This window comes from Coregonus lavaretus (assembly GCF_964263955.1).
Source record: "Coregonus lavaretus genome assembly, chromosome: 2".
In the NCBI taxonomy this organism is placed as follows: Eukaryota; Metazoa; Chordata; class Actinopteri; order Salmoniformes; family Salmonidae; genus Coregonus; species Coregonus lavaretus.
In genome coordinates, this window is record NC_139989.1 from 7,200,685 (window position 1) to 7,218,094 (window position 17,410).

Sequence of the window (17,410 nt, forward strand, 5' to 3'; positions counted from 1 at the left end):
AGGGACTTGCCAGGTGTTTGATTTGTTTACCTTGCTGCCAGAGGGTGAACTGACCCCACTCCCCTTTTTCTCTGAGGTTCTCCTCCTCTGGAACAAAGAGGCCGGTGGTTTTATCCATCACTGACAGGGCCTCGTCCCTGATGGTCCTCCAGTTTCTCTCCAGGGTCTGGGCCAAAGACATAGAATTAGGACACATTATTCATATTATTATTATATCTCTATGGTCAGTCCAAGCAAAGAGAAGACAGTCAGAGACAGCTTTACGCCAGGTCAAAACTCAAAAGAAGATGAATTGACTGTTTTAAGATGGGAGAGACAGATCAAAGGAAAAGAGAGGACCTGCTCCCTCTAGACATTATCGAACTCCGTGACATTGATCAATCAATCAACTAACTATCAGGGAGAAAAGACAACCAGATGAGACAAGTTGTCATCATATACCTTACCTTGACTAGATCCAAATAGCCAGTGTCCTTGGGCGTCCACCACGGTTGGGCTTTGAGACCGTCCACATTGTAGAGAGATCGCTGCCATACGGAGGCAAAGTGACCTCTTTTGTGCCCTATCTCATACCACTTGTAGGCCTGGAAGAGGAGAAAACAGTTGTGCTTGTAGTATTCCAAAACCAACACATTTGAACTCATATAATACAGTATATTCAAATGCTCTGTTTTATTGTCAGAGGAAAAAGACTATCACGATAAGTCATACTGTTACCATACTCCGTAAAGTTACTATCTAGTAAATACTTCTGCTGTGGAGTCAGTATTGGTGTAAGCTTGGTGTCTGTAAGTTTGATCTTAACTCACACTGTCGTCTCCCATTCTTTGCAAGGCATCTCCGAGGTGGAAGTAAAATCTGCCGTCGTCTGTGCCAGGGTCTCCTGATTCCAAACCATCCTGCAGTGCAGAGAGAGAGGTTTCAGGATCAAAAGGGTGGTTTGAATCTGTGGGAACATGATTGGTTTATTATACACACAGTACTTACCCTGAGGAATGGGATGCTCTCGGCTATCTTATTTTCTGATTTGAGGATGAAGCCATAATGGACTTTAGCAAAGCCGTCACTTGGTGCAATGGTCAACACCTACCAGGGGATACATCATTCGAAATCGTAAATTGTTAATCAAACATTCAATCATGACACTCATTGACATTTCCCAACTCAAAATGTCACACTAGATGCATTCCATTTACTTGTAATCTTGCAAATTACAATTCTGTTACAAATGTGTTTACTGAAGCAGACCTGGTGAAAATGTGTTGCAAAGCAAAATCACTACATTTTCAACACATTGTTTCACCGCAAAAAAAGAATGCTTGGAAACCCCAAAGCAATCAAGAGTGGTGATGACTTGGACCACGGCTCACCTCCTCGTAGACCCTCTTGGCACTCTTGTTGTCTCCGATGAGCAGGTGAGCCACGCCCAGATCGTTCTTCAGGGCCACGTCCCCAGGGAAGATCTGTACCAGCTTCTCCAACGTGGCCAAGGCACCCCTCATACGACCTACACCAGAGAGAGAGAGGGAGTCACAACACACTCTATGCACACAACCACACTCCCCAGTAATATCAATTTGATAAATTATTCCAAAATACTGAATGAATTATATTAAATACTCAATTAAACCTAAAGACAAACACTACAACAACCCCTTTCCCAAATTACATGAATCGGAGTCACGCAATGGTCTTCAAACTAAGTACACAAGAAAAATGTATGGTATAATTTGTGTGTGTGGTCACTCCAGCATGCTTGGCCCTGTAGGTTACCTAGGAACTGCTGACGCTCGGCTCGTTTCTTCAGTGTGGCTTTGATGAGGTCAGGCGTGGCGTTGGGCAGCTCTGATGCCTCCTTGTACGTGCTGAGGGCCTTCTGCAGCATGTCGTTGCTGCGCATTTTCTCTGCCAGGTCATCCTCAGCCTGGACACACATAATGAGCCCCAGAACATTTCAGGCCTTTTCCCTATTTTTACATGGGTGCAATTTTCACCCTCTGTTTAGGCTCATAGTAAACAGTATTTAAGTGTTTAGTTAGTGATAAACACTAAGTGTTATGTGTTAAACTTGTTAAAGGGTTAACATTTGTTTAATCAGTACAAAATAAACCAGTAGAATGGTATGGAACAGTATTTAGACTGTGGTTCTCACCAGGGCTTTCCCATAGCGACACCTTGGACTCTGGGGGTACTGCTGAACTAGAGTGTCAAAAGCCCGGACCGCCTCCTCCACTTTCCCCTGGGTGGTGAAACAAGACATGGAAAACAACAGATCAGCATTGATTCATCCATTTACTTTCAAGATAAGAGCATGTTCATTAAAAACCTCACACAGTGTTATAACTAAGACTACCTTTTTACGTAACTTCTCAGCCGCGTCAATCTCCGTCTTGATAGTTTTCTCAAATGTATTCAGGAGTTTAGGCTTCTTCATTTTGGCTGAAACGTAGAACAGAACGTAATAAAAGTGAGGTATTGGGTGGATCACTCAATGTGTGTGTGGGTGGGTGCAACCTCAGAAAATTACGATGTAGTTTCTCAATGAAATTGCAGACCACACTGTAGTCCCTCTTATTTTCAACTCTAGACGGCAACTGCTTGGCCTCCGACCGCAAGGCACTACAGAGGGTAGTGCGTACGGCCCAGTACATCACTGGGGCCAAGCTTCCTGCCATCCAGGACCTCTATACCAGGCGGTGTCAGAGGAAGGCCCTCAAAATTGTCAAAGACTCCAGCCACCCTAGTCATAGACTGTTCTCTCTGCTACCGCACGGCAAGCGGTACCGGAGTGCCAAGTCTAGGTCCAAAAGACTTCTCAACAGCTTCTACCCCCAAGCCATAAGACTCCTGAACAGCTAATCATGGCTACCCGGACTATTTGCACTGCCCCCCCACCCCATCCTTTTTACGCTGCTGCTACTCTGTTAATTATTTATGCATAGTCACTTTAACTCTACCCACATGTACATATTACTTCAACTACCTCAACTAGCCGGTGCCCCCGCACATTGACTCTGCACCGGTACCCCCCTGTATATATAGCCTCCCTACTGTTATTTTATTTTACTTTACTTTTTTTCTCAACACTTTTTTTGTTGTTGTTTTATTTTTACTTTTTTTGTTAAAAATAAATGCACTGTTGGTTAAGGGCTGTAAGTAAGCATTTCACTGTAATGTCTGCACCTGTTGTATTCGGCGCATGTGACCAATAAAATTTGATTTGATTTGATTTGACTTCCAGATGCGTCACTCATTGTGACTCAGTGGGTAGACATTTAAATGACTGTATTCGGAATGAAAAGCTAGACACAGTTTCTCTGGCAGGGCTAGGTGGGAGGACACTAATGCCAACTGAGGAGAATAACTACAATACTACGGTGCTGGGGTGGCCAACCATCCTGGAGAGCTTCTGAATGTGCAGGCTTTTGCTCCATCACTACACGTAAACACTTGATTCAGTGAATCAAGTCCCGGAAGAGGAGTGGCCAATTAGTAGAATAAGTACCGGTAGGTGTGTCAGAGTAGGGCTGGAACAAAACCCTGTGGCAGGCTAGCTCTCCAGGAGGGTTGGCCACCCCTTGCTATTCTGCTTCTAGAAAGCTCATGTTAGCCATAAAAATACAGATCAAAAGAACACTTACCTTTGTATGTGAGCATATCCTCGGGTTGGTCCTCTGCATTTCCTGAAAGACATACAAAGGGGTCATTCCATGTCATTTCAGCAAGCCAAATAGTTTCTGTACTTAGAAACAGATAAGATTAGCATTCCTGCAACATTACTTTGTTGAAATATAATTTGATCTCTGAGGAATCAAGCTAATTGATTGAACCCAAATTGGCCATTTAAAATTTTACGATTCATGTAATATTCAATAAAAATAGTACATGACACCCGATTTGGACCCCAATTTTTTTTAACAATGGGTAAGACATGAGGATTCCAAAGAACTTGTCAAAAGCCACCCACAAATCCCCGCCAATCTCACCTCAACAACAAGTATACAGTATCAGTTCTCTATGTCTGACAAGTAGTATGGAGCGGCGGCTCAGAGTATTGTTTCTTCATCCTATGTAATGCATTCTCAGTGAATTTGGTGATGTTTTTTTCCCCCCGCAAAGAAATTAGTCATTGAAGTTGTTAGGTTTATGTCCCATCCTACATCCTGATATTACCAGGTTCTGACCACTAGATGGTGCTGTTCCTGCTATTAGGTAAGTATTTCTTAAATTATGGGTCATGAACCACTTATGTTAATGATGGGTTGCGACATATCAGAGCAAAAACAAAATATTATATACATATATATTTATTTTTTACGAACTCAGTCAGGGTCTCAACTTACTGGTTAGAGTTAGAATAGTAGACAAGGTGCAATTTCGAAATTTGGTTGTCCATCAGTAATTTTTCACTTGTTATGTCAGTCACTCAATTAGCCATGTCAGCTAACAATGTTTAGATTGGTCAGTTAGTCTAGCCAGCTATCATGACTGAATACCGACTGAGCACGCAGGGCCAAGGGGCCCTGACTTCCAGGGGGCCCTCATTGATTTTGTTAGTCACTCTCACTCAGATATCATTAACATGGCATACGTTTGAACATGAAGCGTGAAAATGCTAATATAGGTACCATTTACTTGCATTGGATTTGTGCCACAAATGCTAAAAAGTTAGCATTTGAAACAGTGGCCAGGTAAACAAAACCAAAGCATGGGTTGCGCTCGTACCTTGTCCATAGACTGCTTACAGGGTCATGAAACCAATATGTCATTTTGTCATTTGGGTGATATTTTCTTTCAATCACCTAATAGCAGAAACAGCACCATCTAGTGGTCAGAACCTGGTAATATTAGGATGTAGGACGGGACATAAACCTAATGACTAATTTATCTGAACAGAATAAAAAAAAACATCCCCAAATTCACTGAGAATGCATTATATAGGATGAAGAAACAATACTCTGAGCCGCAGCTCCATACTACGACATAGAGAACTGATACTATATAGTCGTTGTTGTGGTGGGATTGGTGTGGGGTGTCGGGGGTCCGTGGGTGGATTTTGACAAGTTCTTTGGAATCCTCATCTTATTCATTGTTAGAATTTTTTGGGGTCCAAATCAGATATCGGGTACTTTATTTATTGCATATTATATGAGTCCTATAATTTAAAATGTCAAATTTGGGTGCAATCAATTAGCTTAATTTCTCAGAGATCAAATTATATTTCCACAAAATAATGTTGCAGGAATGCTAATCTCATCTGTTTCTAACTACAGAAACGATTTCAGAACAATCGCAAATGTTGGGTGTCGAAATCCTCTTTCTTGTGCTTTTTGAGTTGGAATGACCCAAAGGGAAGAAAATGACAGCTAGAAGAACGCTAGCAACACACAGTAGCAGCGCAAATAACAAATCAAGTTTTTTCAGATCAATGTAACAAAAAAAAAAACATTACACGATAAAGGAAGACACATTTAAGAAACAGAAAAAAACTGATCTGGCTTAAAAAGCATAATGACTTTCTTGAAAAAACTAAAGGTTTATATAAAAGATTGTATAGAGAATAAACTGGTGTTCGCCAATTCAGTAAAAAAAAATCATGACGTCAACAGCAGCAAACACTGCAATACTAGACACTTGAAATCGTAGAGGTCTGCTTTTTTCATTATTGTATGGACTGCTCATATTTTACAAATCTCACAGATTAAAATAAAACTGACGTCTCACGCAACCAGTAATAAACTGAAGAAAGAACTCATTTTAGGTTCTGACCTGAGCTTACATTTCAGAGCAGTGATGTGAAAAGAGTGGTTATGTCACAATTTACCAGGCATATTGGATAAATACCATAGGCCAGGGATCTGGGGGGCTTTTCAAACTGCACCTCACTCTCCAACTTCAGAACAGTGTTTTCCCTACTGCTGTCTGTATAGGCAGGGTTGATCCCACCACAACATTGCCCTTGCAGTTAATAATCACAAGAGGGTGCGGATGGGTCGTATATCAGTCAAGACTTATTAGGAGGAACTGAGTGACTTTGATACCTAGTCATGTAGTGTTACACACCACGTCTATTGAACATCAAACTCCACTGTTGAGAGCCAACTAATTTGTGTCAACCAGTGACAAAAATACACTCTCAGCCAATACCACAGTTTCCAAGTGCGTGAGTCACAAATCAAAGCAGGAACCACCCAAAAAGGAAGTTTTTTTTATTTTTAAATTTTGTCATTTAGCAGACGCTCTTATCCAGAGCAATTTACAGGAGCAATTAGGGTTACATCGACAGATTTTTCACCTAGTCAGCTTGGGGATTAGAACCAGCGACCTTTCGGTTACTGGCACAACGCTCTTACCCACTAAGCTAACTGCCGCCCCCTCCATAGAAATGACAGTCACATAAGTGCCTTTGAGGTGGCCTTGAATGACTGGAAGCACTGGGAAACGCTATGTGACAACTGCATTGAGCCGCTGCCACGTCATCAACAGCAGCTGTAGACGGCTGATCTGAGGTATATAAGGCTACCCTACAAAATAGCCTGGTCTGCATTAGAGTACCATTAAAGTACTTATAGTCACATGTTATTTGACTGCCAACCCTAACGGATTTAACTGTTGACATACGATGTGATTATGTGTGTTCAAATGTTTACTGTGAATAAAGCTTAAATGTGTGTGTTGGTAAACCCACCTTCTGACTCTTCCTGTGGTGTTTTCTCCTCTACCGCCACTGGCTCCTCTGCAAGAACCCAAACCCACAGGCAAGTAGGTACAGCGCAGTTAGGAAATCAACATTATTCAATACTGCCTCATTTCAGATGGACACAGGAGCTCTAAGTGAGAATGTTCCTTTAAAAAGCAATGGTTTAAGACTATGGTACAAGATTTGGTATACTTCTAACCTTTCAGTTCTGGGACAGCTTCAGCTTCCAGTTCCGGAACAGATTCCAACTCTGGTTCCACGTCAGCCTCCGGTTCTGGGACTGATTCATCCTCTGCATTGTATTGCAATTGTAATCGTACTAAAGATGAGATTTCAGTGCCATATAAGCATGTTTATATGGTACATGGTGAAGGAGGACTAATCTAAGATAACACATTGGTGTGTGTGTGTGTGTGTGTGTGTGTGTGGCCCACCTGCTTCCTGTGTCTCCTGGAAGCCTGGCTGGTCATTGTATTGCTTTGACTCTTCTGCAAGCAAATAAACATTTAATAAATACACTAACTATTCACAGACCCTTCACCATGTCTAATAAACACACTAACTATTCACAGACCCTTCACCATGTCTAATAAACATTTAATAAACACACTAACTATTCACAGACCCTTCACCATGTCTAATAAACACACTAACTATTCACAGACCCTTCACCATGTCTAATAAACACACTAACTATTCACAGACCCTTCACCATGTCTAATAAACACACTAACTATTCACAGACCCTTCACCATGTCTAATAAACATTTAATAAACACACTAACTATTCACAGACCCTTCACCATGTCTAATAAACACACTATCACCAATGCTCATACTGAAACGTTTAAATGTAGAATCAGTACTGTAGCTTACCTATTGTATGCTGTGGCTGTGCCTCCTTAACCAATTCTGAAAATATACACCCATAGTTTATTTAGTACAAGAAGCTATGCTTAGTGGTCAGTGCAAGTTCACAGTTAAGACCAGTTAACCAAGGAGGCAGGGAAGGAGAGTAGAAAACTCTATTTGGCCAATGAATAATCAAAACATTCTGAATATCTCACCTCCTTTCATGTCAATGGCATCGCTTTCATCCTCTAAAAAATGTAATGCAAAACAGACTCATGTAAGTATGAATGAGTCACAAACACACATTGTAAAAAAATAAAAAGAACATAAAAAATCTAAGACACACTAACCATAAGGATGTGTTGCTTCCTCTCTACTGTCATCTAAGGAGATGTCAAACGGAATATTATTTGTTGTTGCTATCATACTAAACATACAGCAGCTAATGAGGCTACAGGTATGATAAGTAGTTATAGTATGAGTTAGTCCATTTTGTGATTAATTATAAAATATTGTGATAGCCATTGATATTATGCCATTTATAATTGTCGTCACTTTTCATTAAGGGAAGATGCAAAACATACCTGGGACAAAATCATCTGATATCGGCGGGAGTGGGACAGCAGCTGAAATGACATTGACATGAAGCTTGAGGAAGAGAGAATCAATGCTTTAAACTGTGTTAAACCGAGTTGATTGGAATTCAAACTAAGCCGCTATGCAGTTATGTGCCTTCTCTAGCCCCATCCCTCAGCTGTTTACCAAAACCGTGGTCTTATCCTTTGTAGCTCAGTTGATAGAGCATGGCGCTTGCAACGCCAGGGTTGTGGGTTCGTTTCCCACGGGGGGCCAGTATGGAAATGTATGCACTCACTAACTGTAAGTCGCTCTGGATAAGAGCGTCTGCTAAATGACTAAAATGTAAAAAATGTAATAAAACCCTTTGTTATTGAAATACAGATTGCCCCTTTAAGGTTGTCGCATCAGTTTGTGCAGTTGCCATTCAGCTTTAGAAACACTCCTGCTGCCTTTTCGGGTGGTTCCTGCTTTTCTTTTTGACACAGCCAATTGCAATTTCTTTTTCCAGGTGGTTTTCAAGGCCCCAAATCAACATCCAGGGCCTATTCAACCAACATCTCTAATTGGAATATGAGAGGGGGCACTGGGTCAAGCAGGTTTATGGTCCTGCCATGGCTTTGACCTCTCCAGTCCTTTCAGAAAGATGAGCCATCAAAGTCAGTGTAGAGGTATGGCGTTAAGGGAATGTAGCCTAGCCATTGCCTTATCTTTCTGAAGGTATTATCATGACATTGTACAGCAGAGCAATCTCTATACAAGAAAACAATGTTGTTATGATAAGATTTATGTCCTGAATAGCAGCTTTTGATTGAATTCCACACAGGATGATCAGAATGAGTCACACGAAACATAATGGATAATTCTGCAATGAAGCACAGCAACAGAATGAGCGGAATGGATTTTTATGAAGGGACACAGTACAAATCTCCCCTCAAACTGTTTGCCAACAGAAGGACACATTGGTGGGATAGTGCATAGCTACACATGGAGGAAATTGAACAGCAGTTGGTATGCGCCGTGACAATATTTACCAGGTCATACTGGCACGCTTGATGTTCTTGGTGGGAGAAGGATGAACAATGTTTTATCAAGAGGGGTCCACACCTTCCTCTACCTGGACAGCAAACTCAGCGAGAGCCTCAAATGATCCTGCCTCAACCGCCAGTTTCCCCTCAAAAGCTTCCTCAGTGGTATCTTCCGATATGGCTGGCGCTCCCTCTGTGTCCGGACTCTCCCCTTCAGGGGCCTGCTGCTCCTGTGATGGGGTCGGTGGACGCTGCTCTTCTTCCTCAGTCCCCTCTGTTGTCTGGACGACTTCCTCCACAATGTGCTCGGCTAAAAGTTGCATGTTACAATCCAAGGACATTCGTTTAGGCCAGGGACTATATCCTTATGAAGACATGTTTGTCGAAACGCATCGGTCTTAAGCGGAAGTTTTACTTATCTTAAAGATACAAACCACAGGTTACTTCGCTTTTCGACATTCATTTTAGATTAGTTTACTGTGCTGTATGTCCAGGCAGTGTAGCACAACCCTATTGTAGTTTGTCATTTCAGCTCTATGGGATTCTGCCGGCTGGAGGTCATGCATACGCTTTTCATTAAAATATCTTCCTACCGTGACGGTCTTTGACCAAACACCACCAAATCAAATCAAATGTTATTGGTCACATACACATATTTTGTCACGCCTTCCGCAGAGGCTGCCTCCCCTCCTTGTTCGGGCAGGCTTCGGCGTTCGTCGTCACCGGCTTACTAGCTAATGCCGCTCCATATATCATCATTCCATTTGTCTTGTCTTGTTAATTACACACACCTGGTTCTTATCCCCTCATTAGTCCGTGTATAAGTGTTCCCTCTGCCCCCCTTGTCCTTGTGGGGGATTGTTATTTGTGAGAGTAGTGTAGCTCGGTGGAGCTACTCTCCCTTTGTATTGCCGGGGTAGATTTTTCCCCTGTGCCTGTATATTGTTGAAGCTACCCGTACCTTGTATTGCCAGGGTAGATGGTTTCCCCTGTGCCTGTTTTCTGTTGTCGCTATCCAGCGCAATTGTGTACGATGGAATAAACTCTGTATTCGGTGATATACCCTCCTGCGCCTGACTCCTATCACACTCATCACATATTTAGCAGATGTTATTGCGGGTGTAGCGAAATGCTTGTGTTCCTACCTCCAACAGGGCAGTAGTCCTGTGTAGCTCAGTTGGTAGAGCATGGCGTTTGCAATGCCAGGGTTGTGGGTTCGTTTCCCACGGGGGACCAGTATGAAAAAAAATGTATGCACTCACTAACTGTAAGTCGCTCTGGATAAGAGCGTCTGCTAAATGACTAAAATGTAAAAATGTATCTAACAATTCACAACAATACACAAATCTAAAAGTAAAATAATGGAATTAAGAAACATATACAGTGCATTCGGAAGGTATTCAGACCCCTTGACTTTTTCCACATTGTTACGTTACAGCCTTATTCTAAAATTGATTAAATTCATTTTTTCCCTCATCAATCTACACACAGTAACCCATAATGACAAAGCGAAAACAGGTTTTTATAAATGTTTACACATTTATAAAAAATTGAAAAACAAAAACACCTTATTTACGTAAGTATTCAGACCCTTTGCTATGAGACTCAAAATTGAGCTCAGGTGCATCCTGTTTCCATTGGTCATCCTTGAGATGTTTCTACAACGTGATTGGAGTCCACCTGTGGTAAATTCAATTGATTTTACATGATTTGTAAAAGGCACACCTGTCTATATAAGGTCCCACAGTTGACAGTGCATGTCAGAGCAAAAACCAAGCCATGAGGTGGAAGGAATTGTTCGCAGAGCTCCGAGACAGGATTGTGTCAAGGCACAGATCTGGGGAAGGGTACAAAAACGTTTCTGCAGCATCCAAGAACACAGTGGCCTCCAACATTCTTAAATGGAAGAAGTTTGGAACCACCAAGACTCTTCCTAGAGCTGGCCGCCCGGCCAAACTGAGACAGAAGCCACTCCTCAGTAAAAGGCACATGACAGCTCACTTGCAGTTTGCAAAAGGCACCTAAAGGACTCTCAGACCATCAGAAACAAGATTCTCTGGTCTGATGAAACCAAGATTGAACTCTTTGGCCTGAATGCCAAGCGTCACGTCTGGAGGAAACCTGGCACCATCCCTACGATGAAGCGTGGTGGTGGCAGCATCATGATGTGGGGATGTTTTTCAGCGGCAGGGACTGGGAGACTAGTCAGGATCGAGGGAAAGATGAACGGAGAAAAGTACAGAGAGATCCTTGATGAAAACCTGCTCCGGAGCGCTCAGGACCTCAGACTGGGGCGAAGGTTCACCTCCTAACAGGACAACGACCCTAAGCACACAGCCAAGACAATGCAGGAGCGGCTTTGGGACAAGTCTCTGAACTTCCTTGAGTGGCCCAGCCAGAGCCTGGACTTGTACCCGATCAAACATCTCTGGAGAGACCTGAAAATAGCTGTGCAGCGACGCTCCCCATCCAACCTGACAGAGCTTGAGAGCATCTGCAGAGAAGAATGGGAGAAACTCCCCAAATACAGGTGTGCCAAGCTTGTAGTGTCATATCCAAGAACACTCAAGGCTTTAATCGCTGCCAAAGGCTCTTCAACAAAGTACTGAGTAAAGGGTCTGAATACTTATGTAAATGTGATAACCTGTTTTTGCTTTGTCATTATGGGGTATTGTGTGTAGATTGATTAGGTAAAAAAAATATTTCATCCATTTTAGAATAAGGCTGTAATGTAACAAAATATGGAAAAAGTCAAGGGGTCTGAATAGTTTCCGAATGCACACTAAATATTAGGACGAGCAATGTCAGAGTGCCATTGACTAAAATACAGTAGAATAGAATACAGTATATACATATGAAATGAGTAAAGCAGTATGTAACCATTATTAAAGTGACCAGTGATTCCATGTCTATGTATATAGGGCAGCAGCCTCTAAGGTGCAGGGTTGAGTAACTGGGTGGAGAATGTGTGTACAGGTTGTGGGTCAACCCCGACCACCCAGTACATTGGATGAGCTAATCTGAGCACACCTATTCTTGCCTTGGTGGCATTTTAATATGTTTTTATGATCAACTGAGAATATCTGGTCAATGGCTGGTTAGCTGTAGGACAGGACAAATGCCTTTTCTGATAACAAATAAGCCCATAAGCCAAGAGGGTGTCATTTGAGTGACAGTTACACCCACTCTAACCTGTCTCCTAAACCCCCCCAAAAGAAACAATACTGGTGAGGATATGTCCACATGCATCTTTGACATTACGGTAATATTTTCAAAGTGGTATCACATCCTCATTGTCTCTCACATTATGACTTTGTGTTTTTGGAGTAAGAAGAGCATGTCTGGGTATGTGCTATACAGAAGATAATACCTTGCTATATGCAATGTGAAGGGACCAATCAGTCTCAAGAAGGTGTGGTCTTACCTGGTTCTTCCATAGCAGATTCCGCCTTGGCTTCCCTCTGCACCAGAGAAACCGGCCTCTCCTTCACACCTGTTTGTTTGGAAATGTTCATGTGTGCACGTGAAACATTACGTACAAAAAAATATGCCATTTCTCACCACCACACAGCTCTAGAAATAACTGCATTTCACAAGAGTATCAATTTCAACTGTCAGGAATATGATTGACTTGAGAACATGCATAAAAAGGTACATTTTCCAAGAAGTTAGAATGACCAGAGGAAAGAGAAAGGCCCATAAATGAAATAAATAAATGACTGAGGAACATGAAAAGGAAATGAAAGAAGTCATATCAACAATGCACAACTGACTTGGGTTTACAGTTTGTTGTAACAGTGCCTGATCTAACAGGTATGGAAATACTTCCATGGGCCTTCAGTCACATAGCAGAATCTATGGCATCTTCAACTCTAACATTCTGAACTATTAACCCCCTCTCATTTTGTTTGGATTATTGGATGGTTCTTTTAAGGAGATTCTTTGACAGTCCTGGCCTGCCCTAAGTAATGTCAACGTTGACAAGTTTATTAATCACATATCACGGCTGTTGGCAATCTGAGAGAATAGGTCACTACTACCATTCAAGTAAAGAACATACAATACATACATATGAAACACGTTGGGCTTGGGCTACAATATATTGTATGAAAGTTGCTATAGATAGTTATTATTGCTATTGAAAAAGCACACACGCCAATTTGAGAAAAGATCTTTAATAATCAAAGAGGCTTGAGGACAAAAGCTTAACTTATCTGGCATCATTGCATTTTGGACCAAAAACTAAGTCAGCAATGATATGATTTAACAAAATACACCAACTTCAGCCATACTGCCAGTACCTTGTGAGATTTTAGTTTCACCAAAGCAAGAAAAGGCCTACATCGTTTTACAAAAATACACCTCGGCTGTTTCAAACACAACAGACACAGACATAAAAACAACGATTTTTAAAAAGGTAGTATTTTTTCTGTCATGCAATTTCTAAATATTAACTTTACAGCAGTAAAATATAGCACAGGTACCATTTACAACTGGTAAATGACAGAGTACTCCAAGAAGAGTTGGTAGGTTGTTCCACACAGAGAGTTTCACACTTGCACTAAAAAGGAATCATCAAGTCTCTACGAAAATAAAAATGTAGCTATGGCCTTGCTTCATGAGATGTTTCAAGTAATATGTAAAGAAGTGCCCAGGCCATACTGAAGATTTTTCAGAAAGCAAAAGTAATCTTCTTGTCATCATACAAAAATACCTATCAAGTTAACACAAAACATGATTTAACGAGCATATAGCTGAAAAGCAAGCAAAGAGTAGAAAAGCACTAATTTGATTAAATTCAAAACAAACGAAAGAAAGAGCACTGATAGCACACATTTGATAGTTTACAATTAAGCATTAAGACCTGAGGGGGTGTGGTATATGGCCAATATACCACGGCTAAGGGCTGTTCTTACGCACGACGCAACATGGAGTGCCTGGGTACAGGCCTTAGCCGTGGTATATTGGCCATATACCACAAACCCCCAAGGTTCCTTATTACTATTAGAGCAGTCAAAATAAATGTTTTGTCATGCCCGTGGTATACGGTCTGATATACCATGACTGTCAGTCAATCAGCGTTCAGGGCTTGAACCACCCAGTTTATAGCACTCATTGTTTGTAAATCTGTATGGCAATGCAAATTTATGATAGCCATTTCAACTCACTGAGAAACACCTTATACCAGGGGTGTCAAACTCATTCCATGGAGGGCCTAGTGTCTGCTGGTTTTAATTTTTTCCTTTCAATTAAGACCTAGACAACCAGGTGAGGGGAGTTCCTTACTAATTAGTGACCTTATTTCATCAATCAAGTACAAGGGAGGAGCGAAAACCCGCAGACACTCAGCCGTCTGTGGAATGAGTTTGACACGTGTGCCTTATACTAACAAAAATATTCTGCTTAATTTTGAAATCGAAAAAACAATCACTTCAAGCAAATGAGCATACTTTGTATTTAGTCTGTATATAACTCATTTCAAAAGTTGTGTATTCAGTGACTTGCAGGTGAAGGGTACAGAACGTACACTAATGAAAGAAAGACAGATACCCACACACTAATGAACGCTTCCACAATTTGATTGAATGCGTCCGCAGGTGTATCTATGGGAGCATTTTTCAGTGTGCAGGTACACATCTTTCTTTAATTATTATACAGTATGTATGTATCAGGGAACACGTTGGACACAAGTGGAATCGCTATAACGTGTTATCCCCTCGGTTGTACTCCGTGCATATTTTCCCCAATAAATCAATAATAAGCCATAAAAATTTACCAAAAGGGGGAGGACAAGGCTCTAACAAAAGACCAAAACCAAAGTTGATTATCACAGATCACCACAGACCAGCCATAACATATTTATTCAGCACCATCAATTATATTGGCTAAATTATAAATCAATTCCTTCAGATCTACAGAAGTGCCTTTAGGGAGGAGGGTATAGTTGTCTGTTTTGTAATTGAAGGATCATCAGCCTGTGCAGTTTCATTTCTTGTTCACCTTGGTGGCTTTAGGCTTCAGAAGGTCTTTTACAGCCAAGATTTTTTCCTTCTTGCTCGTAGTTGTGAAGTTATTCGCATTTTTCTCAGGCATCTCCTCTTTTGCCTGTTTGGCTCTTTTCTCCTCTTTCACAACTCTCTCCCTTTCTGCCTTTTCTTTGAGTACACGCTCTTTTTCTGCTTTCTCCTTCGCTGCCTTCTCCTTGGGTAACTGTTCTGTCTCAACCTTGGCCTTTGCAGTCTTTTCTTTTACTAAGTGTTCTTTTACCGCCACTCTCTCCTTTTCTTTAGCAGCTAACTCTTTGGCTTGTTGCTCTTTCTCTGCTCTCTCCTTCTCTGCTCTCTCTTTGACTACCCGTTCTCTCTCCATCCACTCCTTTTCCTTGGCTACCCGTTCTCTCTCCATCCTCCCCTTTTCCTTGGCTACCCGTTCTCTCTCCATCCACTCCTTTTCCTTGGCTACCCGTTCTCTCTCCATCCGCTCTTCTTTCGCTACCCGTTCTCTCTCCACCCTCTCCTTTTCTGTTTTTTCCTTTGCTACCCGTTCTTTCTCTGCTCTTTCTTTGGTGACACGCTCTTTCTCCGCCCTTTCTCTCTCTTCCTTTTCTTTCTCTGCCCTTTCCTTGGCTAATCGCTCTTTCTCAACTCTCTCCTTTTCTTTGGCTAATCGCTCTTTCTCAACTCTCTCCTTTTCTTTGGCTAATCGCTCTTTCTCAACTCTCTCCTTTTCTTTGGCTAATCGCGCTTTCTCAACTCTCTCCTTTTCTTTGGCTAATCGCTCTTTCTCAACTCTCTCCTTTTCTTTGGCTAATCGCTCTTTCTCAACTCTCTCCTTTTCTTTGGCTAATCGCGCTTTCTCAACTCTCTCCTTTTCTTTGGCTAATCGCTCTTTCTCAACTCTCTCCTTTTCTTTGGCTAATCGCTCTTTCTCAACTCTCTCCTTTTCTTTGGCTAATCGTTCTTTCTCAGCCCTCTCCTTTTCTGCCCGTTCCTTCTCGATCCTCTCCTTTTCTGCTTTCTCTTTAGCTACCCGCTCTTTCTCAGCCCTCTCCTTTTCTGCCCGTTCCTTCTCAATCCTCTCCTTTTCTGCTTTCTCTTTGGCTAATCGCTCTTTCTCAACTCTCTCCTTTTCTTTGGCTAATCGCTCTTTCTCAACTCTCTCCTTTTCTTTGGCTAATCGTTCTTTCTCAGCCCTCTCCTTTTCTGCCCGTTCCTTCTCAATCCTCTCCTTTTCTGCTTTCTTTTTAGCTACCCGCTCTTTCTCAGCCCTCTCCTTTTCTGCCCGTTCCTTCTCAATCCTCTCCTTTTCTGCTTTCTCTTTAGCTACCCGCTCTTTCTCAGCCCTCTCCTTTTCTGCCCGTTCCTTCTCAATCCTCTCCTTTTCTGCTTTCTCTTTAGCTACCCGCTCTTTCTCAGCCCTCTCCTTTTCTGCCCGTTCCTTCTCAATCCTCTCCTTTTCTGCTTTCTCTTTAGCTACCCGCTCTTTCTCAGCCCTCTCCTTTTCTGCCCGTTCCTTCTCAATCCTCTCCTTTTCTGCCCGTTCCTTCTCAATCCTCTCCTTTTCTGCTTTCTCTTTAGCTACCCGCTCTTTCTCAGCCCTCTCCTTTTCTGCCCGTTCCTTCTCAATCCTCTCCTTTTCTGCTTTCTCTTTAGCTACCCGCTCTTTCTCAGCCCTCTCCTTTTCTGCCCGTTCCTTCTCAATCCTCTCCTTTTCTGCTTTCTCTTTAGCTACCCGCTCTTTCTCAGCCCTCTCCTTTTCTGCCCGTGCCTTCTCAATCCTCTCCTTTTCTGCTTTCTCTTTGGCGGCCCGCTCCTTTTCCAGTATCTCATTCTCCATCCTTTCCAGCTCTGCCTTCTCCTTTTCTATCCTCTCTTTCTCTACCTTTTCCTTCTCCAATCGTTCTTTTTCTGCCTTCTCCTCAGCTTCCCTCTGTTTCTCCAGCCTCTCTTTCTCTTCTCTCTCCAACTGCTCCATTCGCTCTTTCTTCAGCCTCTCTTTCCCTGCTTGCTCCAGTGCTCTTCTCTCTTCTTGTTCTCTTTCCTCCCCCTCTCTTTCCTGTTGAGCCAGTTGAGCCTCTAACATTTCCTGGGCTTTTTGGGCTGCCTCTTGCCTCTTGAGTTCCAGAGCATTGACCAATTGTCTCTCTTCCTCCTCTTTGGCCAGGATACTCCTCACTTCAGCCAAAGCCATTTCGGCAATTTTTTGGGCTTCAATCTTCTCATGGATCATTCTCAACTGTTCCTTTAATGCTGCC

General features: G+C 42.2%; 2 protein-coding genes across 4 annotated transcripts in view; both read right to left on the reverse strand.

Annotated features, from left to right (window-relative positions):
- The window catches only part of LOC311102806 (aspartyl/asparaginyl beta-hydroxylase-like), a 46,655-nt gene that overhangs the window by 5,674 nt on the left and 23,571 nt on the right, over window positions 1-17,410 (reverse strand). The window contains exons 4-20 of one of the 3 annotated variants that reach the window (XM_084144223.1): window positions 12,581-12,649; window positions 8,137-8,178; window positions 7,903-7,935; window positions 7,768-7,800; window positions 7,577-7,612; window positions 7,135-7,188; window positions 6,900-6,992; window positions 6,689-6,736; window positions 3,642-3,683; window positions 2,354-2,439; window positions 2,153-2,239; window positions 1,774-1,924; window positions 1,371-1,507; window positions 988-1,086; window positions 810-899; window positions 447-584; window positions 31-166 (exon numbers count right to left, since the gene is read on the reverse strand). In XM_084144223.1, the coding sequence (XP_084000349.1) occupies window positions 31-166; window positions 447-584; window positions 810-899; window positions 988-1,086; window positions 1,371-1,507; window positions 1,774-1,924; window positions 2,153-2,239; window positions 2,354-2,439; window positions 3,642-3,683; window positions 6,689-6,736; window positions 6,900-6,992; window positions 7,135-7,188; window positions 7,577-7,612; window positions 7,768-7,800; window positions 7,903-7,935; window positions 8,137-8,178; window positions 12,581-12,649 (1,374 nt within the window). Of the gene's footprint in view, window positions 1-30; window positions 167-446; window positions 585-809; window positions 900-987; window positions 1,087-1,370; window positions 1,508-1,773; window positions 1,925-2,152; window positions 2,240-2,353; window positions 2,440-3,641; window positions 3,684-6,688; window positions 6,737-6,899; window positions 7,020-7,134; window positions 7,189-7,576; window positions 7,613-7,767; window positions 7,801-7,902; window positions 7,936-8,136; window positions 8,179-12,580; window positions 12,650-17,410 lie in introns of all 3 variants that reach the window. The other 2 variants (XM_084144222.1, XM_084144224.1) reach the window with 2 other exon arrangements.
- On the reverse strand, window positions 15,113-17,346 carry LOC311150581 (uncharacterized protein; the record flags this gene model as incomplete). The annotated part of the gene is made up of 1 exon (XM_084188060.1): window positions 15,113-17,346. The coding sequence occupies one exon, from the start codon at window positions 17,344-17,346 to the stop codon at window positions 15,142-15,144; it is 2,205 nt and encodes a 734-aa protein (XP_084044186.1). The 3' UTR covers window positions 15,113-15,141.